The 16,949-nt window shown below is 41.1% G+C and overlaps 1 protein-coding gene across 1 annotated transcript; it reads left to right on the top strand.

Annotated features, from left to right (window-relative positions):
* The first annotated feature begins 5,080 nt into the window (after window positions 1-5,080).
* Window positions 5,081-16,910, top strand: LOC147230599 (CTP synthase 1-like). Its single transcript, XM_086154039.1, has 19 exons — window positions 5,081-5,301; window positions 6,707-6,910; window positions 7,725-7,891; window positions 7,990-8,160; window positions 8,343-8,443; window positions 8,924-9,040; window positions 9,313-9,396; window positions 9,553-9,633; window positions 9,867-10,018; window positions 12,203-12,335; window positions 12,489-12,577; window positions 13,292-13,386; window positions 13,963-14,025; window positions 14,162-14,205; window positions 14,322-14,418; window positions 14,500-14,555; window positions 14,719-14,815; window positions 15,721-15,865; window positions 15,963-16,910. Exons 3-19 carry the CDS (start codon window positions 7,726-7,728, stop codon window positions 16,036-16,038), a joined length of 1,767 nt encoding a protein of 588 aa, XP_086010165.1. The 5' UTR covers window positions 5,081-5,301; window positions 6,707-6,910; window position 7,725; the 3' UTR covers window positions 16,039-16,910.
* Window positions 16,911-16,949: the final 39 nt, after the last annotated feature.

Genomic DNA, 16,949 nt, shown 5'->3' with positions numbered 1-16,949 from the left:
CTTGTTTTGTCACACAGGCGTCTGATTTCCCCAGTGATGCTTTCATATACAGCAACCGGGGCTGTTTTTTTTTATCACCGTTTTGACTTGTTTGTGTTGAAATCTGCCATTACGTTATGTTACACCACGTTATGCTGTATCATGCAATGCTGTGCTATATAGTTATATTATAACGCACTTTGCTTACCTTACTTTATCTTATGTTATATCAATCAATATTGTAGCATGTTGCGAGAACTCTATTGTTGAATAGCTGTACAATGTTGTGTTTGATGTGTGACACTTACTTGCGCCATTAGTTGTCATAACAGGGGGTTCACCCTCAATCTCACTGTCAGCGCTGAGAAAGACGCCCCCTGCGTTTCCCATGTTCATTGACTGTTGTATTAAAACCATCCCTTAAAGAGCATAATCCTGAGAGCAAGCTATCCTTGACTCTGATTGTTACTTTGCTGGACCCAAGCTCGCCACAATATACGTTAATCTTGTGTTGTGGTAACTTCTCTTGCTATGCTATTGTAACGGTGGTAGTCAGGGAGAACACCAACACAACACTTGTTTGCCCTCAGTTCCAGGTAAAACCCTCAGAATTCCTTGCACACCCATATTATTCCCAGCAAATTCAAAATCACTTAGAAAATAAGCATTAACATTCATAACTCGCTACACTATGTTGTGTTAAAGCTATTGTAGCGTTTTAGTCAGGTAAAATGTCTGTTTAATGAGCAAAAGCTGTTGTTGGCCGCAGCCACGCCACATGAGCCTGCAATATAACCAACTGTTCCCACCCAATTCCAGGTAAAAAAAAACAAAAAACAAACTGAATTCATTGCACCCCAAATCACACCCACATCATTCCCAGCAACTCCAAAATCACACAGAAAACAAGCATCAGCAAAAATGCCAACATCGGCATGTTTACAGTGGGTTACAGGGCAGTTGAACGCTGAATCATGCCTCATTCAACACAATATGAGAAAGAAAAAAAAAAGTCACATTTCTTTTTCATGTTCTCCCCTCAGCTCCCACTAAAACCAGTGTGACAGTATAACAACAACAACGTAAATGCAGGTCATAATTGCAAACTTCACTGTAATTGAAGTTAAACACATGTTTATTTTTAAAAACAAAATAAAACGTATATGAGCATGTGCACTGACGATTATATCCTTGCAAATGATTATTATTCTTATTATTATCATTATTATTATTATTATTATTATTATTGAAGCTGAATGGTTCCCCGTTGGGTCACGTGACCAAAACACGGCCCGGGACCCGGAAGTATTATCTCATCTCCGATGGACCACGACCTTTGCATCCATCCGTGCAGGGGAGTTTTTTTTTTGTTTTTTTTTTAAAGACAACAACCTAAAGTGACCCTAATGCGTCGTTTTTCTATGATTTGAGGGGAGGGGGAGGTCTTCATGCGGGAGGTTTATGCGTGTTTGTGCTCGAGTCGCCACGTGTAATTGAAGGGAGCGCTTAGTGGAAATGGGGTGGCGGTGGATGAAAATGAATTAGAATAACCACTCTCATTACCCACGGAAAACCCAGCGGCGTGACAACCTTGCTATGGCTTTTTATTTATTTATTTATTTTTTATTTTTTATTATCATTATTTGGGGGAGGGGTATTGTGATGCGCCTCGCTTGACTGGGCCGTAATCTCATCTGAGATTACAAATTCCTTCAACACAGCAATGATCTCCACGTTGCAGGAGCCAATAACTAATTCCTCCCTTATTACTCGTGAATAACCGTATCCATGCTAATGGTTCAATTTAGTGGTTGCGGTGAGATAACGCAAAGTGGAAATTATGCGCCATCTTGTGACAGGGGAGGGAACTTGCCAAAAATATATCTGTATATTTGTTAATATACATGTGTCTGTGGAGGGGGGTGGGGTGGAAGAATAGCCCACTAAACCTGGAAAAAGGAGTGCAACATATACAATTAATAATCTTGACATAACTCGGACATTCCAATAACATTTTATGGGGACTAGTAAAGAATATTTATTTCCACAGCAGAGCCCTGTCAGAAAGACTCCTAAGAAACCCTGAAAGCATTGAATCTTATTGGCGGAGGAGATGGTGGCGAGAATCAGAGAATCAGTGGCCTGTCAAGGGAGGAAAGGGTTAAATTTTCCTCTCATGCAGAATAAATAAATGGATTTAAAAAATGGAAACAAAATCATCCTGCATTGAGCTTTTCTTGTGATTTGATCATATATATATATATATATATATATATATATATATATATGTGTTTGTGTGTTTTCTCAGGTCACGCAAAAAAAGGGCCCCTCAATATTTTAGTCATTTTCTGATAGCACATTTTAAAAAAATGTGCATAGTAGTCATAATAGATGCATTTATTCCACCTAGAATTCATGTTCATGGAGGACTTTGAATTCTGCGGCAATTATTTTTAAACATCATGCATGCTGTGATGTCTTTTGTTCAGAGTAAATCTTGCTTTTATATAAGGTAAGTTTATGAGGCAAGTTTGTACCTCGGAAAAATTCTTCATTCACACCCTGTCTATTGTTCGTTTTAATCAAATCATTGGCATGTCTTTGTTTTGCACCTCTCAATATGTGAAACCTGTATTTATCTATTTATTTTCAGTGGTGTGAAGAAAGTATTATATGAATGCTCATTCAAATAGAAGGAGTTGAGACGTAAAGAAAAGAAAATCGCTTTTTTTTTCTTGACCAACAAAGCTGTGCAAATCTGAAATGACGTGGAAAAAAAAATTGTGAAAGGCAACAATGTCACCCAGACTTTATTTTCCTGTTATGTTCTCTGTCGTGTTCTTTGCTAAATACTAATGCAAAAAGTTTCAAGTCTGGAACCTCAAAGAAGCATGGTGATGCTCAATAATATACAGGTACAGCTCAAAACATTAGAAAATCATGAGAAGGCTCAATATTTTTTGTCACCCATCTGAAAAGAAGACATTTATTGTCTGTGTGCAGCGGCTCTTGATGCATTGCCTCCAGCATCCATCCACTCCTTGTGAAGCTCCCCAAATTGTTGAGTGGACTTTGCTTTACAATCCCCTCAAGGCTGCGGTTATCCCCTTTTGCTAATGCGCCTTTTGCTAACACACTTTTCCTTCCACTCAACTTTCTATGAATATGCTTGGATACAGAATTCTATGAACAACCAGCTTCTTTAGCAAAAGCCTTTTGTGGTTTATCCCCCTTGTGGGTGGTGTCAAGAACTGTCCTCTGGACATCTTTCAAGTTAGCAGTCCTCTCCTTGATCATGTAGCCTACTGACCCTGACTGAGAGACTATTTAAAGGCTCAGGAAACCTTTGCTCATGTTTTTAGTTAATTGGCCGTTTGAGTGTTGGTACCATGACTTACCGGTTTTTAACTTTTGCCCAATATTAACATTTTCCGAGACACTCATTTTTGTATTTCTTTGCCTGTAAGCCATAATGATCGAAATCTCAAGAAATATAGGTTTGAAATATTTCACTCTGTGTGATCAAGCTATATAATATATGGCATTCCAATATGTTAAATAAGTGACAAAAATATTGAATTTTTTCATGATATTTTAATTTTCGGAATTGTAGCTGTCCATAAAAGGTTAAAAAGGCGTAGGTACAAGACTGTACAGCAAGGTATAAGAATTACATAGCATAGGATTCTTTCCCCCCTGACTATCTTTTTCTCAACTGTCAAACCAACTCAGCATGATGGGATTTGCTGTTGTTCTTAGCTTATAAAAACTACAAATGCAGCCTCAGGGGGCACGGGTCAGTGTCCCCCTGAGCCGGGGAGGAAGGCACGTTCGGAAGCAGAGAGAGAAGAGGAAAGGCAAGAGTCTGGGACTGAGAGCAGGGTTTCGAATATTGAGACGATGACAGGAAAAGGTAGAGAGTCGGTTGACACGATGCAAAGAAGGACCAGGTGGAAAGTTTGTAGGACTCAAAGCTTGGAAGCAGATTTTAAGTTGTACTATCATGGTATTGACAGGAAGAGAAATGGAGTAGGAGTTATCTTGAGGGATGAGTTTGTGGGGAATATTCTGGAGGTGAAAAGAATGTCAGACAGACTTATGAGTCTGAAACTGGAAATTGAAGGTGTGATGCTCAATGTTGTTAGAGGCTGAACCCCACAGGTGAGATGTGAGTTAGAGGACAAGGAGAAGTTCTGGAATAAGTTAGATCAGGGGACTCAGACTTGCAGCCCACGGGCCAATTGCGGCCCTCAGAACAGTATTTTGTGCCCCCCTGCCTGAAATCAAATCTTTGTGTTTTTTCTCACATGCAAGGAAAAAATGAAAAAGTAACATTGCATTGTATTTTTTTCTTCAAAATTTGAAAACAAAATGATTTTTTGATGAAAAAAACGTCTGGTGACATTGTTGAAGCAATCTTTTCTTTTCTTATTTCTATAAAAATCACAAAATTGATCGCAACAAAAAAACAGGCAAAATTAAAAAGATTGATTTAATAACTAGAATAGCCTTGTAAACATTATACCTCCTCTTATACATGCTACCAATCAATTTTCTAATTAATTTTAGTGGCAAATTTTCCCACCATTTTCCCTTTTAAATCAACAATATTTTTAGGGCGTAATTTCATCAATTTTTTTTTAATGTTCATTTTTGATATTCATTTGTCATGTATGTGTTAGAGGAACAGTCCCTTACATATAAAGATTTTTACAATATACCTGTTTACCTCCTTTACACTATAGCAAAGGAAAACTTTGGACTTATTATTGCTTTTAGGTAACGATTTTACCTAAAGTAAAAAGAGTGGTAATTGGTGTAGATTTCAATGGACATGTTGGTGCAGGCAGTAAAGGTGATGAACATGTGATGGGCATGTTTGGTATCCGGGATAGGAACGCAAAAGGACAGATGGTAGTAAACTTTTGTATAGACGAGGAAATCTGAAGGAGATAAGTGTCTGCAAAGTAAGATAAACTTTATTTATAACCACAGGGGAAGTTCTTTTGTCACAGCAGCGTAACAGTTATAATGTCAAAAATAAATATGAATATAAATATAAATAGAGAGACAGTTACAAGACAGAAGATACCAAGACACCCACGTATAAATAGCCAGCAGGGAGAACAACAGCATCAGGGATAAGAATGGACAACAGAATGGAACAGTAAGGGTGAAAGACAGACAACTAAAACTAAATGACAATATAGTGACAATGGCAATGACAAGAATGAAATTTAAAAAAATTAAAAAATAGGCAGGATGCGTGCAGGCTGGGACCAACTTTTCAGGACTTTTTACTGCGCTGATGCCCCAGATCAGGTTGGCAGCAAGTTAGGCTATGCAGTGTGTGTGTGTGTGTGTGTGTGTGTGTGTGTGTGTGTGTGTGTGTGTGCATTTGTGTGTCTCTGTCCAAAGAAAAAAAAAAAAAACCTCACTAACCCAAGCTTACTGTTCTGTATATTTCCTGTGCATCGTGTATTTGCAAGTGTATTTGCAGTCCCTATGTCCTCTATTGTAAGTCGCTTTGGATAAAAGCGTCTGCCAAATGCAATATAATGTAATGTAATGTAATGTAATGTAACAAGGATACAAAAAGACAGCTAAGTTGGGGCGTGACATATGAATGGGGTGAGGTAGTGAGATTGTGGAAGCGGCACAGAGGCACCTCAGGCCGGTCAGAGTTGTGTGCCGTCCAGACTGCTGTTGTGCGGTCCGATGGCCGTGGGCACAAAGGAGTGTCTAACGCGTTCAGTTCTGCACCGGCATGGGATGAGCCGCTGGCCGAAAATGCTGCCCATCAGCCGCAGATTGTCATGCAGGGGGTTGGGAGGGATTGTCCAGGATAGCTCCCGGTTTGCCCTTCACTCTCCCCACTTCCACCGATTCGAGATGGTCTAGGTTCAGTCCCACCACCGAGTGTGCTTCCCTCGCTATCTTGTTGAGCCCGTTGACCTCACCGGTCCTGGCATCACCCCAACGGCACTTAATAGCGAAGAAGCGCGCACTGGGTATCATAGACAGGTAGAAAGTCTTGAGGAGACTCCAAACTACCTCAGGAACCCTTCCAGTGCATCAGCATTGTACGACCAGTCCGGTTTATTGTTAATGTGGACATCCTCTCTGGGACTGTGAGTAATGCAGTATTTATGACCATACTTTTCACCAAGTGGCTTCTACGGGAGCCGGATTTGGGCGGTTAACCGTTAATGGCCCGTCACAAAAGTCCCTGCGGAGAAAGCAAATGGGACCAGAGTGTTGAATTTTATAAAAAATCCTTAAAACTTATGGAAAAATCCAAAAACCAAAAATTATACAGTTCGATGTCTGAGATTTCTTGTGAACCACCAAGTTAAATATATGTTATATTCCCCTTGCAATTTTTTAGATTAATTTTTATTTTATTTATCTATCTATTAATCTAATTATTTTCTTTTACTTTCTTTTTTGTCTTGCATTAGACATTCCTCACAAACCTGTAACACTGTTAACTTCAGATTACATACAAAACGAATGTCCTAATGTCCTTTGCGCCCTCATCCGCGGTTGTCTCATCGACATTCGATTCAACCTTGCCATGTTTGTTTGTACATATGTATATTTGTTTATACCGTTTATGTTCAAGGAAAAAAATAAAAATAAATAAGTAAATTAAAAAAAAAAAGAATGGGACCAGAGTGGGGGTCAGCAGCTCCTCAAGCCAATGCTAATGCATTTGTGAATGCAGTCTGCAGGGAGCAGCACCGAGCCCCGCAGAGTGTGACGTCACTCCTGCGGCTGCGCAGAAGAAGGAGCCAGCAGAAGGCGCCCGCACGTGCTCCGGTCAGCTGGAGCGCGTGGGATACAGGCAAACCGTAAATACACCGGAACAGCGAAAGTAGCCTCCGCCGGTTAGCTGCCCTTCGGCGAGAGCTTCTCCGTTATCCGTTAGGTAAGGCTTGTCCACCCCCCGTTAAATTTGTACGGTTTTTAATTCGTGCGAGTTAACAGTCGTACCGTTGTTAAGTTACTCGCGTTCCCCCCGTTATTTACTCGACTGTTGTCATTAGCAAGCTAGCACGAACGACGGCTCCGGGGGTCCCAACAGTTTACACAGGTGCGTCTCTGAGGTCATTAGTTGCGCTTTTTTTTAATAAAGTTGAGAGGAACGAGTTGCCGGTGACAGGACAAGCTAGGTCAACGGATGCAAGCACTGAGCAGCTTTCACGTCATTTTTATTTCTGTCAACCATTGCAAATTGTTTAATTTGATTTTAACACTCTCCTTATAAGAATAGAAATTGCAACTCCAAGGTGACGAGACTGGTTTTGTTTTTTGTCGTTGTGTTTTTTCAACCAGCCTTTCAGACAATTTGGCCGTACTCTATTCTTACATTTTCACCCGCCTTTTCGCTGTATGTTCTGTAATTACAGAACGCTAACGAGGTTATTCTGCAACTCGCCGCTGCTTACTGCAGCCTGCGCTGCAATAAAAGTGTTTGCAAGCGATCGGGTTCTAAAACAGCTCATGGCAACATGACAGTATCTGAGCTCTTAGTTCAGTGGGAATGGGGTTTGTGAAATCGCATCACAAAATATAGAACTTGAGTTTACACACATATACAATGTGTGGTGTTACGCGTTGACAAACCGGTTCAGTCAGGTGTCTTGTGGAAGTCCCGCGCAAAAAATAAAAAAAAATAAAACCCTCACCGGCATTATGTTCAAAGTTAACGCTCTGTTTTGCCTTGGATTTTCCTGTACAAGGATGAAGTACATCCTAGTTACTGGCGGTGTAATATCTGGCATCGGGAAGGGCATCATTGCCAGCAGTGTGGGGACAATCCTCAAGTCCTGTGGTCTGCACGTCACAGCCATCAAAATAGATCCTTACATCAATATTGATGCTGGCACATTTTCACCTTATGAACATGGTGAGTGGTGGATCGCAGTTGTTCACTTTGTTTATAATTCTTTTTTTCTCCGTCTGGAGAATAAGTCACTATTTTATATATGTACCTGTGTCCTGCAGGTGAAGTCTATGTTCTTGATGACGGAGGGGAGGTGGATCTCGACTTGGGGAACTATGAGCGCTTCCTCGACATACGTCTGACCCGAGACAACAACCTCACCACTGGAAAGATTTATCAGTCTGTCATTAACAAAGAGAGACGAGGTGACTACCTGGGCAAGACCGTGCAAGGTGAGAGTGGTAAATTAAAATCCAGTTGTTGGGTAAAACTGCTATGTTTGTAAGATTCGTAAAATTCTTTGAACTTACTTTTGGCAGGTGTAAACCTGTTATTACACAGCGCAGTGAGGCCTGTCAGTATCTTAATGCTTTACATTTTGTGAGCACTGACTTTGACATGTCAACGTTGTCAGTGGTGCCCCACATAACAGATGCCATTCAAGAATGGGTGATGAAACAGGCCCGAATATCAGTGGATGATGATGATGTGGAACCTCAAGTTTGTGTAATTGAGGTAAGTAGGTTGTATTGCTCAAACTGTATTTTGTTCATAGTTAAAGGACATATGGTTCTCCAAAAAGGTGTTGCCTTTGCTTTTCATACACATTTCCATAAGGACATATATTTATGCTGTTTAAGAGAGATTCTAATCAGAGGTGTATGTTGCCTGAAGCTAAAGAATGGCATCATTGAGCAACAGTGGTGAGAAGGCGCTAATGTTACATAAATGGGTGTGGCAGAGGATTGCAAAAACTGAGTGCTATGAAAATAACATACATAACCAAAACAGACCAAAAGAAACAAGCACATGACCATGTGTTTATACCAACATCCTTTCTGGAAGAATGTTCCCTTTTAGATTGGCAGCTTCAAATCATCATAGCAAATAATAATTGAATTTCCCTGCTAGTATCTGCCTAAAGTCTGCGTTGTGACTGGCTGGAGCATTCATGTGTGCCGCTTTGTGGTCTAAGCTGTTGTTTTGTGTCAACAGCTGGGTGGCACAGTTGGAGACATTGAGAGCATGCCATTCATCGAGGCCTTTAGACAGTTCCAGTTTAAGGTGAAGAGGGAGAACTTCTGTAACATCCATGTCAGCCTTGTACCACAGGTATTAATCATGTGTTCTATATCATGTAATTTGCCTCAAGCATCGGAAACCACGGCTACGGATTTTTCATAATAATACAATATTATGGAAACCATATTCTGCTTTAAATCTTTGATAAAACTTTTGTCTTTTACAATTCTTGACAAACATCTACAATTCATTATTACAGTGAAATGGTACTCCATGAATTGATATCTTGCTAGTATTTGTTTAAACACTCTGCACTGGACATACTGTATGAACATATTTTGATACACACTATATGTTATCAGCCCAACACCACAGGAGAGCAGAAAACTAAACCCACCCAGAACAGTGTTCGAGAGCTCAGGGGTCTGGGCTTGTCTCCAGATTTGGTAAGTGAAATGTTGTCCAACTGAAAGACATTAATATTGAACAAAATTTGCTCCCGGGGCAAATTAGGATTCATCATGCAGCTGCCATGCAGATCTGAAAAATAATTCTTCAGCTTCGTGTGTGAGAGGTCCTTATTGAGTGATTGTGTGTTTCAGATTATGTGCCGCTGTTCGACACCTTTAGAAGGGTCTGTGAAGGAAAAGATATCCATGTTTTGTCACGTGGAGCCAACACAGGTGACTTGTCTTTGTTAAGTGACGCTCTGTGCAGACTGGGGTGATGTTAAGAGATGTGAACTAGTGCCTGAGGTTGTGACTGTTGGTTGCTGTGTTTGGTTTTTCCTTTTGTTTGGATACACCTTGTGGAATGTGCTAACTATATGGCAATCTTGAGTTATGTTAAATTTTTTTTGTCTGAAACACAGTGGACTGGAACCTCTTTCCTCATTTGACCTGTGACCTCTTTCCAGGTGATATGTGTCCAAGACGTATCTACAGTGTACCGTGTGCCACTGCTACTGGAGGATCAGGGGGTTGTGAGCTATTTCTGTCATCGACTGAACCTGCCTGTCAAGCTGCAGCCAAGGAAGATGCTCTTAAAGTGGAAGGAGATGGCTGACAGGTGGGTATTGCTTTATGGGGTCTGAAATTAGCTTAACTTTGTCTCATGGGTGTGTGTGCGTGTGCGCGAAGAATTGCTAAGTGTCATATTCTTGCTCCTTTATGTATGTTGTGAGTCCTAAGAAGAGTACTACTTCTTCCAGTGAACTCTGTTTGCCCTCAGCAGCCTGAGACTTGCAGATCTTGCAGACTTTCAACATTTTGGCAGATAAAAGTGATCAAATCAGGATAGTGAAATCTCGTATCTCATGGGTTATGAGTATTAAATACATGTTTACGTCCACCTTAGTTTTGGGGAAAGAACACTGCTTTGGCCCAGGTTTTAATTTGTATTACGGGATCTAAGAGCTAATATAGATGCTGGCAGTAGTTATTTTACCAGTTCAGGGAAGATGGGGTCATGATGGTGCTAACAAATTAACGTTGCTGCCTCCAGAACTCTTTTTTTTTTTTTTTTTTTTTTTTTTTTTTTTTTTGGACAATTTTTGCTGATCTCCAGCTCTTCACTCAGTGAAGTGGTGGGTCGCTTGACAGAACACAATTTTCAGCCACCAAAACCCTTTACTATCTATTTTTAACACTTATGTTGTCTTTATTTTGTGTTAGACAATTTTATGTTCCCCATTAGAAATGACCTTTCCACAAATACTTGTCATAAAAAACTATCAATGCACATTATCAGTACTTGTTATGTTTTAGTTAATGTGTGTGTGCGAGTACAGTTTACCCTCACTTTTCGTGGAAGTTACATTCCAAGACCCCCCATGAAAACTGAATCTCCGTGAGGTAGAGACTTAATCATTTTAATGGTATTTATAGATCTATTAACCCCTCAACAAATCTCACTCAACCCTTTACAAAGGGTTGAGTGAAAAAAACAAAAACAAAAAAAAACCCTTTACAAGCTGTTATCAACCCAGCATCCTCCTGCTACGCTTGGGGTCTTTATCAGACTTTTTGGTAGATGGTGGCCGTTTAGGAGGCATCATACGTATTGCGTGGGATATCGCAAAAAAATTAGACACTTTCACGAACTAAATAGCATGTGGACAGTATTCACGCTTACGTGAACGGCAGCAAAGTGGACCAGAACATTGTATGCTGGGCCCAACCTACAAGAGATCAGCTGCTTCTCTCCATGAACCAATCAACAAGAGGAACAGAACAATATCAACCAATAGCATGCCAAATATGGATCTACTTAGCCAATGTTATTCTGTACAAGATCTTGCATGACTACAATGGAAGGAGCAAGAGTTTGTGATGCTGGGTATCTTTGTTTAGCAAAGGAGAGTTCGTATTTATTTTCTAGAATGAATTTCAGTTTAATTTAATATATTTACTGTTTTTTTCTTCTTAGGCTAGAATATGGCTTTTTCATCAAGGAAAAAAATTTCAAATGCTGCAAAAAACGAATGTTAAATCAAGAGAACCGAATCACAAAAAAAAATTAGAAGTAGCAAGGGCGCAAAAGCCAAACTGGGAAGTAGGGAGGTGTGTGCATGCGTGCGTGCGTGGGTGCATGCACGCGCGTGTGTGTGTGCCAGTCTGAACAAATTAAATACAAGTTTCAAAAATAAAACTTAAAGTGGTCACATTTAACTGGTACACAACATAGAAATTAAACAAAGAAGTAGTGTCTTTGTCATTCAGTCCACGATGTATTAAAAATAACAAGTATATCTGAGAAAAATACAAAAATATTTCTATGTCCTCAGTTTACCTCGACAAATAGTCTACAGATCAAATCTCTAGTTTCATTTCAAGCCTTTCCACAGACCCTCTTCATTTTAGTATTTAGAGTGTGTGACTCTGTACCATGTCAGTTTTCATATCTTCACTTAAACAGCTGGCTTGTGGTAGAGTTGTTTACAAACTGTCAGAGGGAAAAACAACCCATCAGCTTGTCTTGTCCTCTTGACAATGCGAAGAAAAAACACAGATGCTCACATCGATATGGAACAATAGAAATTACTCAGGAAATAGGCCGGAGTGGAATAAATGAATGTTGAAACCGTTATCTTACCACAGAAGAAATGATTCCCGTTACAGCATCTCAGTTGTTTTCATATCCACCAAAGAATGGCATCAATGTTTACAAGAGAAAAAAAACCTTCTATGAAGTATCTAATCCTCCCCATTGCCCTCTCCCTAGTCGTGTCAACTCATCACTCCCTTTTTCCAGATCTGACCGACTGCTGGAGCATGTGTCCATTGCACTGGTGGGGAAGTATACCAAACTGTCTGACTCCTACACCTCTGTTATCAAAGCTTTGGAGCACTCCGCCCTTGCTATTAATCACAGACTGGAGGTCAAGGTAAGGGAACTTTTTCCTTTTTTTTTTTTTTTTTTTTTTTTTAAATTCTTTCCCACATCAGGGGAGGCTTAACTGAGCACATAGAGAACTTGCACAATGTTTTGAATTTCCAAATGCAAATAAGTTCCAAATAACTGTTTGCCTATATGACAGTATATAGACTCAGCAGATCTGGAGACGAACACCCTGCAAGATGAGCCAGTAAAATACCATGAGGCGTGGCAAAAACTCTGCAGCGCACAGTGAGTAGACACACAGGGCACTCGGCGCAGTGCTGGTCTGTGACAAGTGACTTTGGGATGTATATTGTGTTATGTGAAGCCACAAGGTGGCAGCAGTGAGCTGCTTATCAAGCCCCATGTACACCTTGAACCTGTGATGAAACCCTCCATATAATCCCTCACTGACAGTTTTTCCCCCAAAGCCCTGGATGACAAATTACTTGTCCACAACTTGGATGAGTGAAACTACCATCCCGGCACTGTAATGAAACTTGAAGATATTCAAATTTAATGTGCTTTTAAATAATTAAGACTAATCTTCTCAAGTATGAACGTTGCTGTTTTTTTTAACCTTATATTATTTGAATATATATTTATACAAGCATTATTGACATAGCAGTGACCAACCACTAATGCAGCTCCTATCCCTCTGTGACATACAAAGCTCCCTTTTATCTTAGCAATATTCAAACTGTTTGACCTTACAGAATCGCAAAACACAACAGTGTTTTTCAGCACAAGGCAGAGGACAGAATCTTGAACCACTCTTCATCAGCAGTGTTTAGCTTGGCCTGTCTTTGCACGTGTGGGTTTCATCTGCTTCTGCTGCTCTAGTAACAGGTTTTTCAAAAAAAGACCATTGTTATCACTTTCGACTCTGTGAGATGGTAACCGGTTAAAATCTGGATCATCCAAGTTGATAAACACCAGCCTCTGCGTCTGTCTCCACCACAGCGGGGTATTGGTACCAGGAGGTTTCGGTGTTAGAGGAACTGAAGGCAAAATGATGGCCATCAACTGGGCCCGGAAACAAAATAAGCCGTTCTTGGGTAAGAGAGCCCACTATGTTTTCCACTGTCTGACGATGATGATGGTATCATCCCCTAAACAGCACTTTTCTGGAACAGTTTCTTCTGTAAATGTATAAAAACTAGTCCATCATCAAGTAATTACCAAGATATAGCTGATTTTAGGATCATGGGGAAAATGAGTAATACACTACTACAGCCCCCCCCCGTCCCATTTTTTTCCCTAAATAAGTAGAAAACGAACATAGACTATATCACAAATCTAAAGCTTTCACGCTGTGACTTGTGTCACTGGATGTTGATTATGTAGATAATCCAGTACTACCATTTTTTTCTCTAATTGTATCCATAGACCCTTTTTTTTCCCTCGCTTTGACATAAAGGGCCTTTTTTTCAGGGGGGGCTCAATTACCTTCAATTCTGACATTCAAACTGGTGATGTGATGAAAGGAGTGTATTCCAAACACTGAGCTTAAACATACATTGAAGATAGTCTTTGACATGAGAGTGGTTTGGTCCTGCTCAGACTTATTTGTATTTTGAAAATGCATGAAAGAGCTGTCATTATGTAAAGCCTCCCGCTGGTATTGTGTGCAGGAGTGTGTCTGGGCATGCAGCTGGCGGTGTGTGAATTCGCCCGCAATGTTCTGGGCTGGGAAGGTGAGTAATCGCATGGTTCAGCCGGGGACGCTGCTGGTATCCGATGCCTGTGGTTTCTAATTTACTGATGAAAGCACGTCAGACGTGTTGAAAGACGATAATATGATCTTCGATCCATTTCACCTATCTCTTTCAGATGCCAACTCCACAGAATTTAATCCCGAGTCCAAACACCCAGTGGTGGGTTATCTTTTTTATTTATTTTTTCCCGCCCCTCTCTCTCTCTCTCTCCACTGAGCTCATATCACATCATACCAGAGTCTCCACCTGTTTTACATCCTGTGTGATCTTGTCAGGTGATTGACATGCCAGAGCACAATCCAGGGCAGATGGGCGGCACCATGAGGCTGGGCAAGAGGCGGACCATTTTCAAATCGAAAATGAGCGTATTGAGTAAGCGTGACTGTGGCCCTTGACCTTTTTATTCCTGCAGATGGTCGTTTTTTTCTGCTGACCGACGCCTAATCATTGCAGGGAAACTTTACGGAGACGTGGAGTATGTTGATGAGAGGCACAGACACAGATTTGAGGTAGCGATCAAATCAGCCCTCCACTCCTCTCAACCTACTAAATACTGATTACTAACCTCCTGACTCTTCACATCAAACTGTTAATCTTTGGGTGCAAATCTCACCTCCAACTATTATAGTTATCTCACCAAAACCTCTGACTCTTATAATCTCTTTGTTTCAGGTGAACCCTGACCTGAAGCACCACTTTGAAGATAAAGGGCTTCAGTTTGTGGGCCAGGATGTGGACGGGCAGCGAATGGAGATCATTCAGCTGGAGGGTGAGTGTGAAAACGTGGATCTGAGATGCCGCGTATGGTCTCACCTTCGTCTAGGTCCTGCTTCTGAGGCAACGCTGTTTGCCTCTTGATTCCCAGAGGCTGCCCCTTCACCTGCCCTCTCCACTTGTGCTGTGCTGTAGTTTTCATGTTGCCATTTGAGAAGGGATGAAGGCCTGCGGTGCGATGGTTCCATTTAGGTTCCTGAGGATTCATTCATTAGGCGCAGACACCCAACAGATTCATTTACCTCCCTGCTCTCTCATTAGTGTCCTGCTGTGACACTGTAATTATCTTTCAGTTATCTTTATCTTTCATCTTTCACTCTCAGAGCTGACGTTACACAGGATAAGTCGGACAAAAATAATGCAACATAAACCTTGAAAAAAAGAAACACACAATACAACTGTTTTGTCTGATATATACGTAGTGTGTTATGTTTGCGCTCATGCTGCTCCCTTGATCTGGTGTGTATAGCAATTGGCATTTTTTTGTTTGTTTGTATTTATCACCCTGCTGACATGACAAAGTAAGGCTTAAAATGAAGGAACTGACAGGCAATATCCAGAAAATGTCACACCCACAGCACAGGGCAGTGAGACAAAGCTCTACGACAGGCTGACCTCTGGCGCCACTCCAGCCTGTGTTTGTGGGCCGCTGGCCTGTACCACCTTGTTCCAGCAGGGATGGCTGGTTTTACAGCTGATACTGAGTCTGTCAAGTTAATAAAACGGTAATAAAATGAATTGAGTGCTGCCTTGCCTGACAGCGTGGTGAGTCCCGCTTGTTGACGAAACAGCAGCACGCCCTACTTGACCATGTTTAACACGGCCCTGTGACTTGACGGGCCAGGAGGCGTTCGTGGCGGAGGACGCCGTGCACTCATCCGCTCATCTTCGCTGTTTCAGACCACGGATACTTCGTGGGAGTGCAGTTCCACCCAGAGTTCACCTCAAGGCCCATCAAGCCCTCCCCTCCATACCTCGGCCTACTGCTGGCCTCCGCCGGAAAACTTCAGAGCTACCTGACCAAGGGATGTCGCCTCTCCCCACGGTAACTGCTGTCCTGCTGCATATTCATGCTGGTGAACTTTGACTAACTCAGCTGACAGAAGTAAGTCTGTGAGTCACTAACTGACGTCCTCTTGCAGGGACACTTACAGCGACCACAGCGGCAGCAGCTCTCCTGAAACAGACGTCCCTGACCTCAAGTTCTCCTTATCATGAGACCAAAGCACAAGTAGCTGTTGGGTTTTCTGTGTCTCTGGAGCCGCTGACTTTCAGGAAATCAAATATAATCCCTGGATGCTCTTAACAGACTCTACAATAATGAATCTTATTTTGTTATCACTAAGAAAAATTGTTTGTGTATAACTTATATTCTACAGATGTTATGCCTTGAAGATTGACGAATGATGAAAGTGATGATACCATAACCATAATGCTGTTCTTACATCACAGCATCTTTGAGGGAATGTTGGGAAAAACCTTTAAAGGACTTTGCCTGAACCGGCCTTTAACCTTGAGAGGAATGTGCAGTGTGTGGGTTTTGTTTTTGAGGAGGTGCGAGTGTGTTTTGCATGTCTAGGAAATCAGTATAAGGTGAGTGGGAGAGGAGGTCTATGCAATCACATGTCTCATGGGGCATCAAGCAGTTTGTCTTAAGAAATTCAGAAACTGCGTTGAAAACTTGTTCAACTTTGTACAAACCATCGGCTCGTGCCGTTGTCCGATTTTGACATTTTGTGTACACGTCTGTCTATTTTCTCTTTTTTAACATGTTATCGTCAGCACATGTCCCATCGCAAAGCATTTGTGACACAAAGCGAGGTTGTTTTTATCTTATCGCTGTCGAATATGCATACTTCGGGTTGTTTTATTTTACGGTATGGCCATGAACTACGAACAGGTTGCCTTATTTTTGGGAGCCGTTCCCATGCAGACAGACATCGACTTGAAGCTGAAATACAGCTGCGGTTAGTTTTTGTTTTTTTAAACTCCATTTTCTGTTCTATGTCTTGAATAAGAATATTCAGACAGTAACCATGCATGTGGAAAGTTATATTTGTGTTTGATTATAACAAATATATTTTTATTTCTCACAACGATCCTGTATTTCCTCTGCCACTGACAGCAAA

The sequence above is a fragment of the Fistularia commersonii genome, chromosome 10, assembly GCF_037954325.1.
Source record: "Fistularia commersonii isolate RoL2024-O1a breed Wild chromosome 10, RoL_Fcom_v1.0, whole genome shotgun sequence".
In the NCBI taxonomy this organism is placed as follows: domain Eukaryota; kingdom Metazoa; phylum Chordata; class Actinopteri; order Syngnathiformes; family Fistulariidae; genus Fistularia; species Fistularia commersonii.
The sequence above is the reverse complement of the archived record's forward strand: the minus strand, read 5'-3'. Positions and strand labels throughout refer to the sequence as shown.

Excerpts from the sequence above, each read along its gene's own strand:
- LOC147230599 (XM_086154039.1), top strand. The coding sequence starts at position 7,726 with ATGAAGTACATCCTAGTTACTGGCGGTGTAATATCTGGCATCGGGAAG. Across the intron at positions 9,634-9,866 it reads GTCACGTGGAGCCAACACAG|GTGATATGTGTCCAAGACGT; the intron begins GTGACTTGTCTT and ends ACCTCTTTCCAG. Across the intron at positions 15,866-15,962 it reads GGATGTCGCCTCTCCCCACG|GGACACTTACAGCGACCACA; the intron begins GTAACTGCTGTC and ends GTCCTCTTGCAG.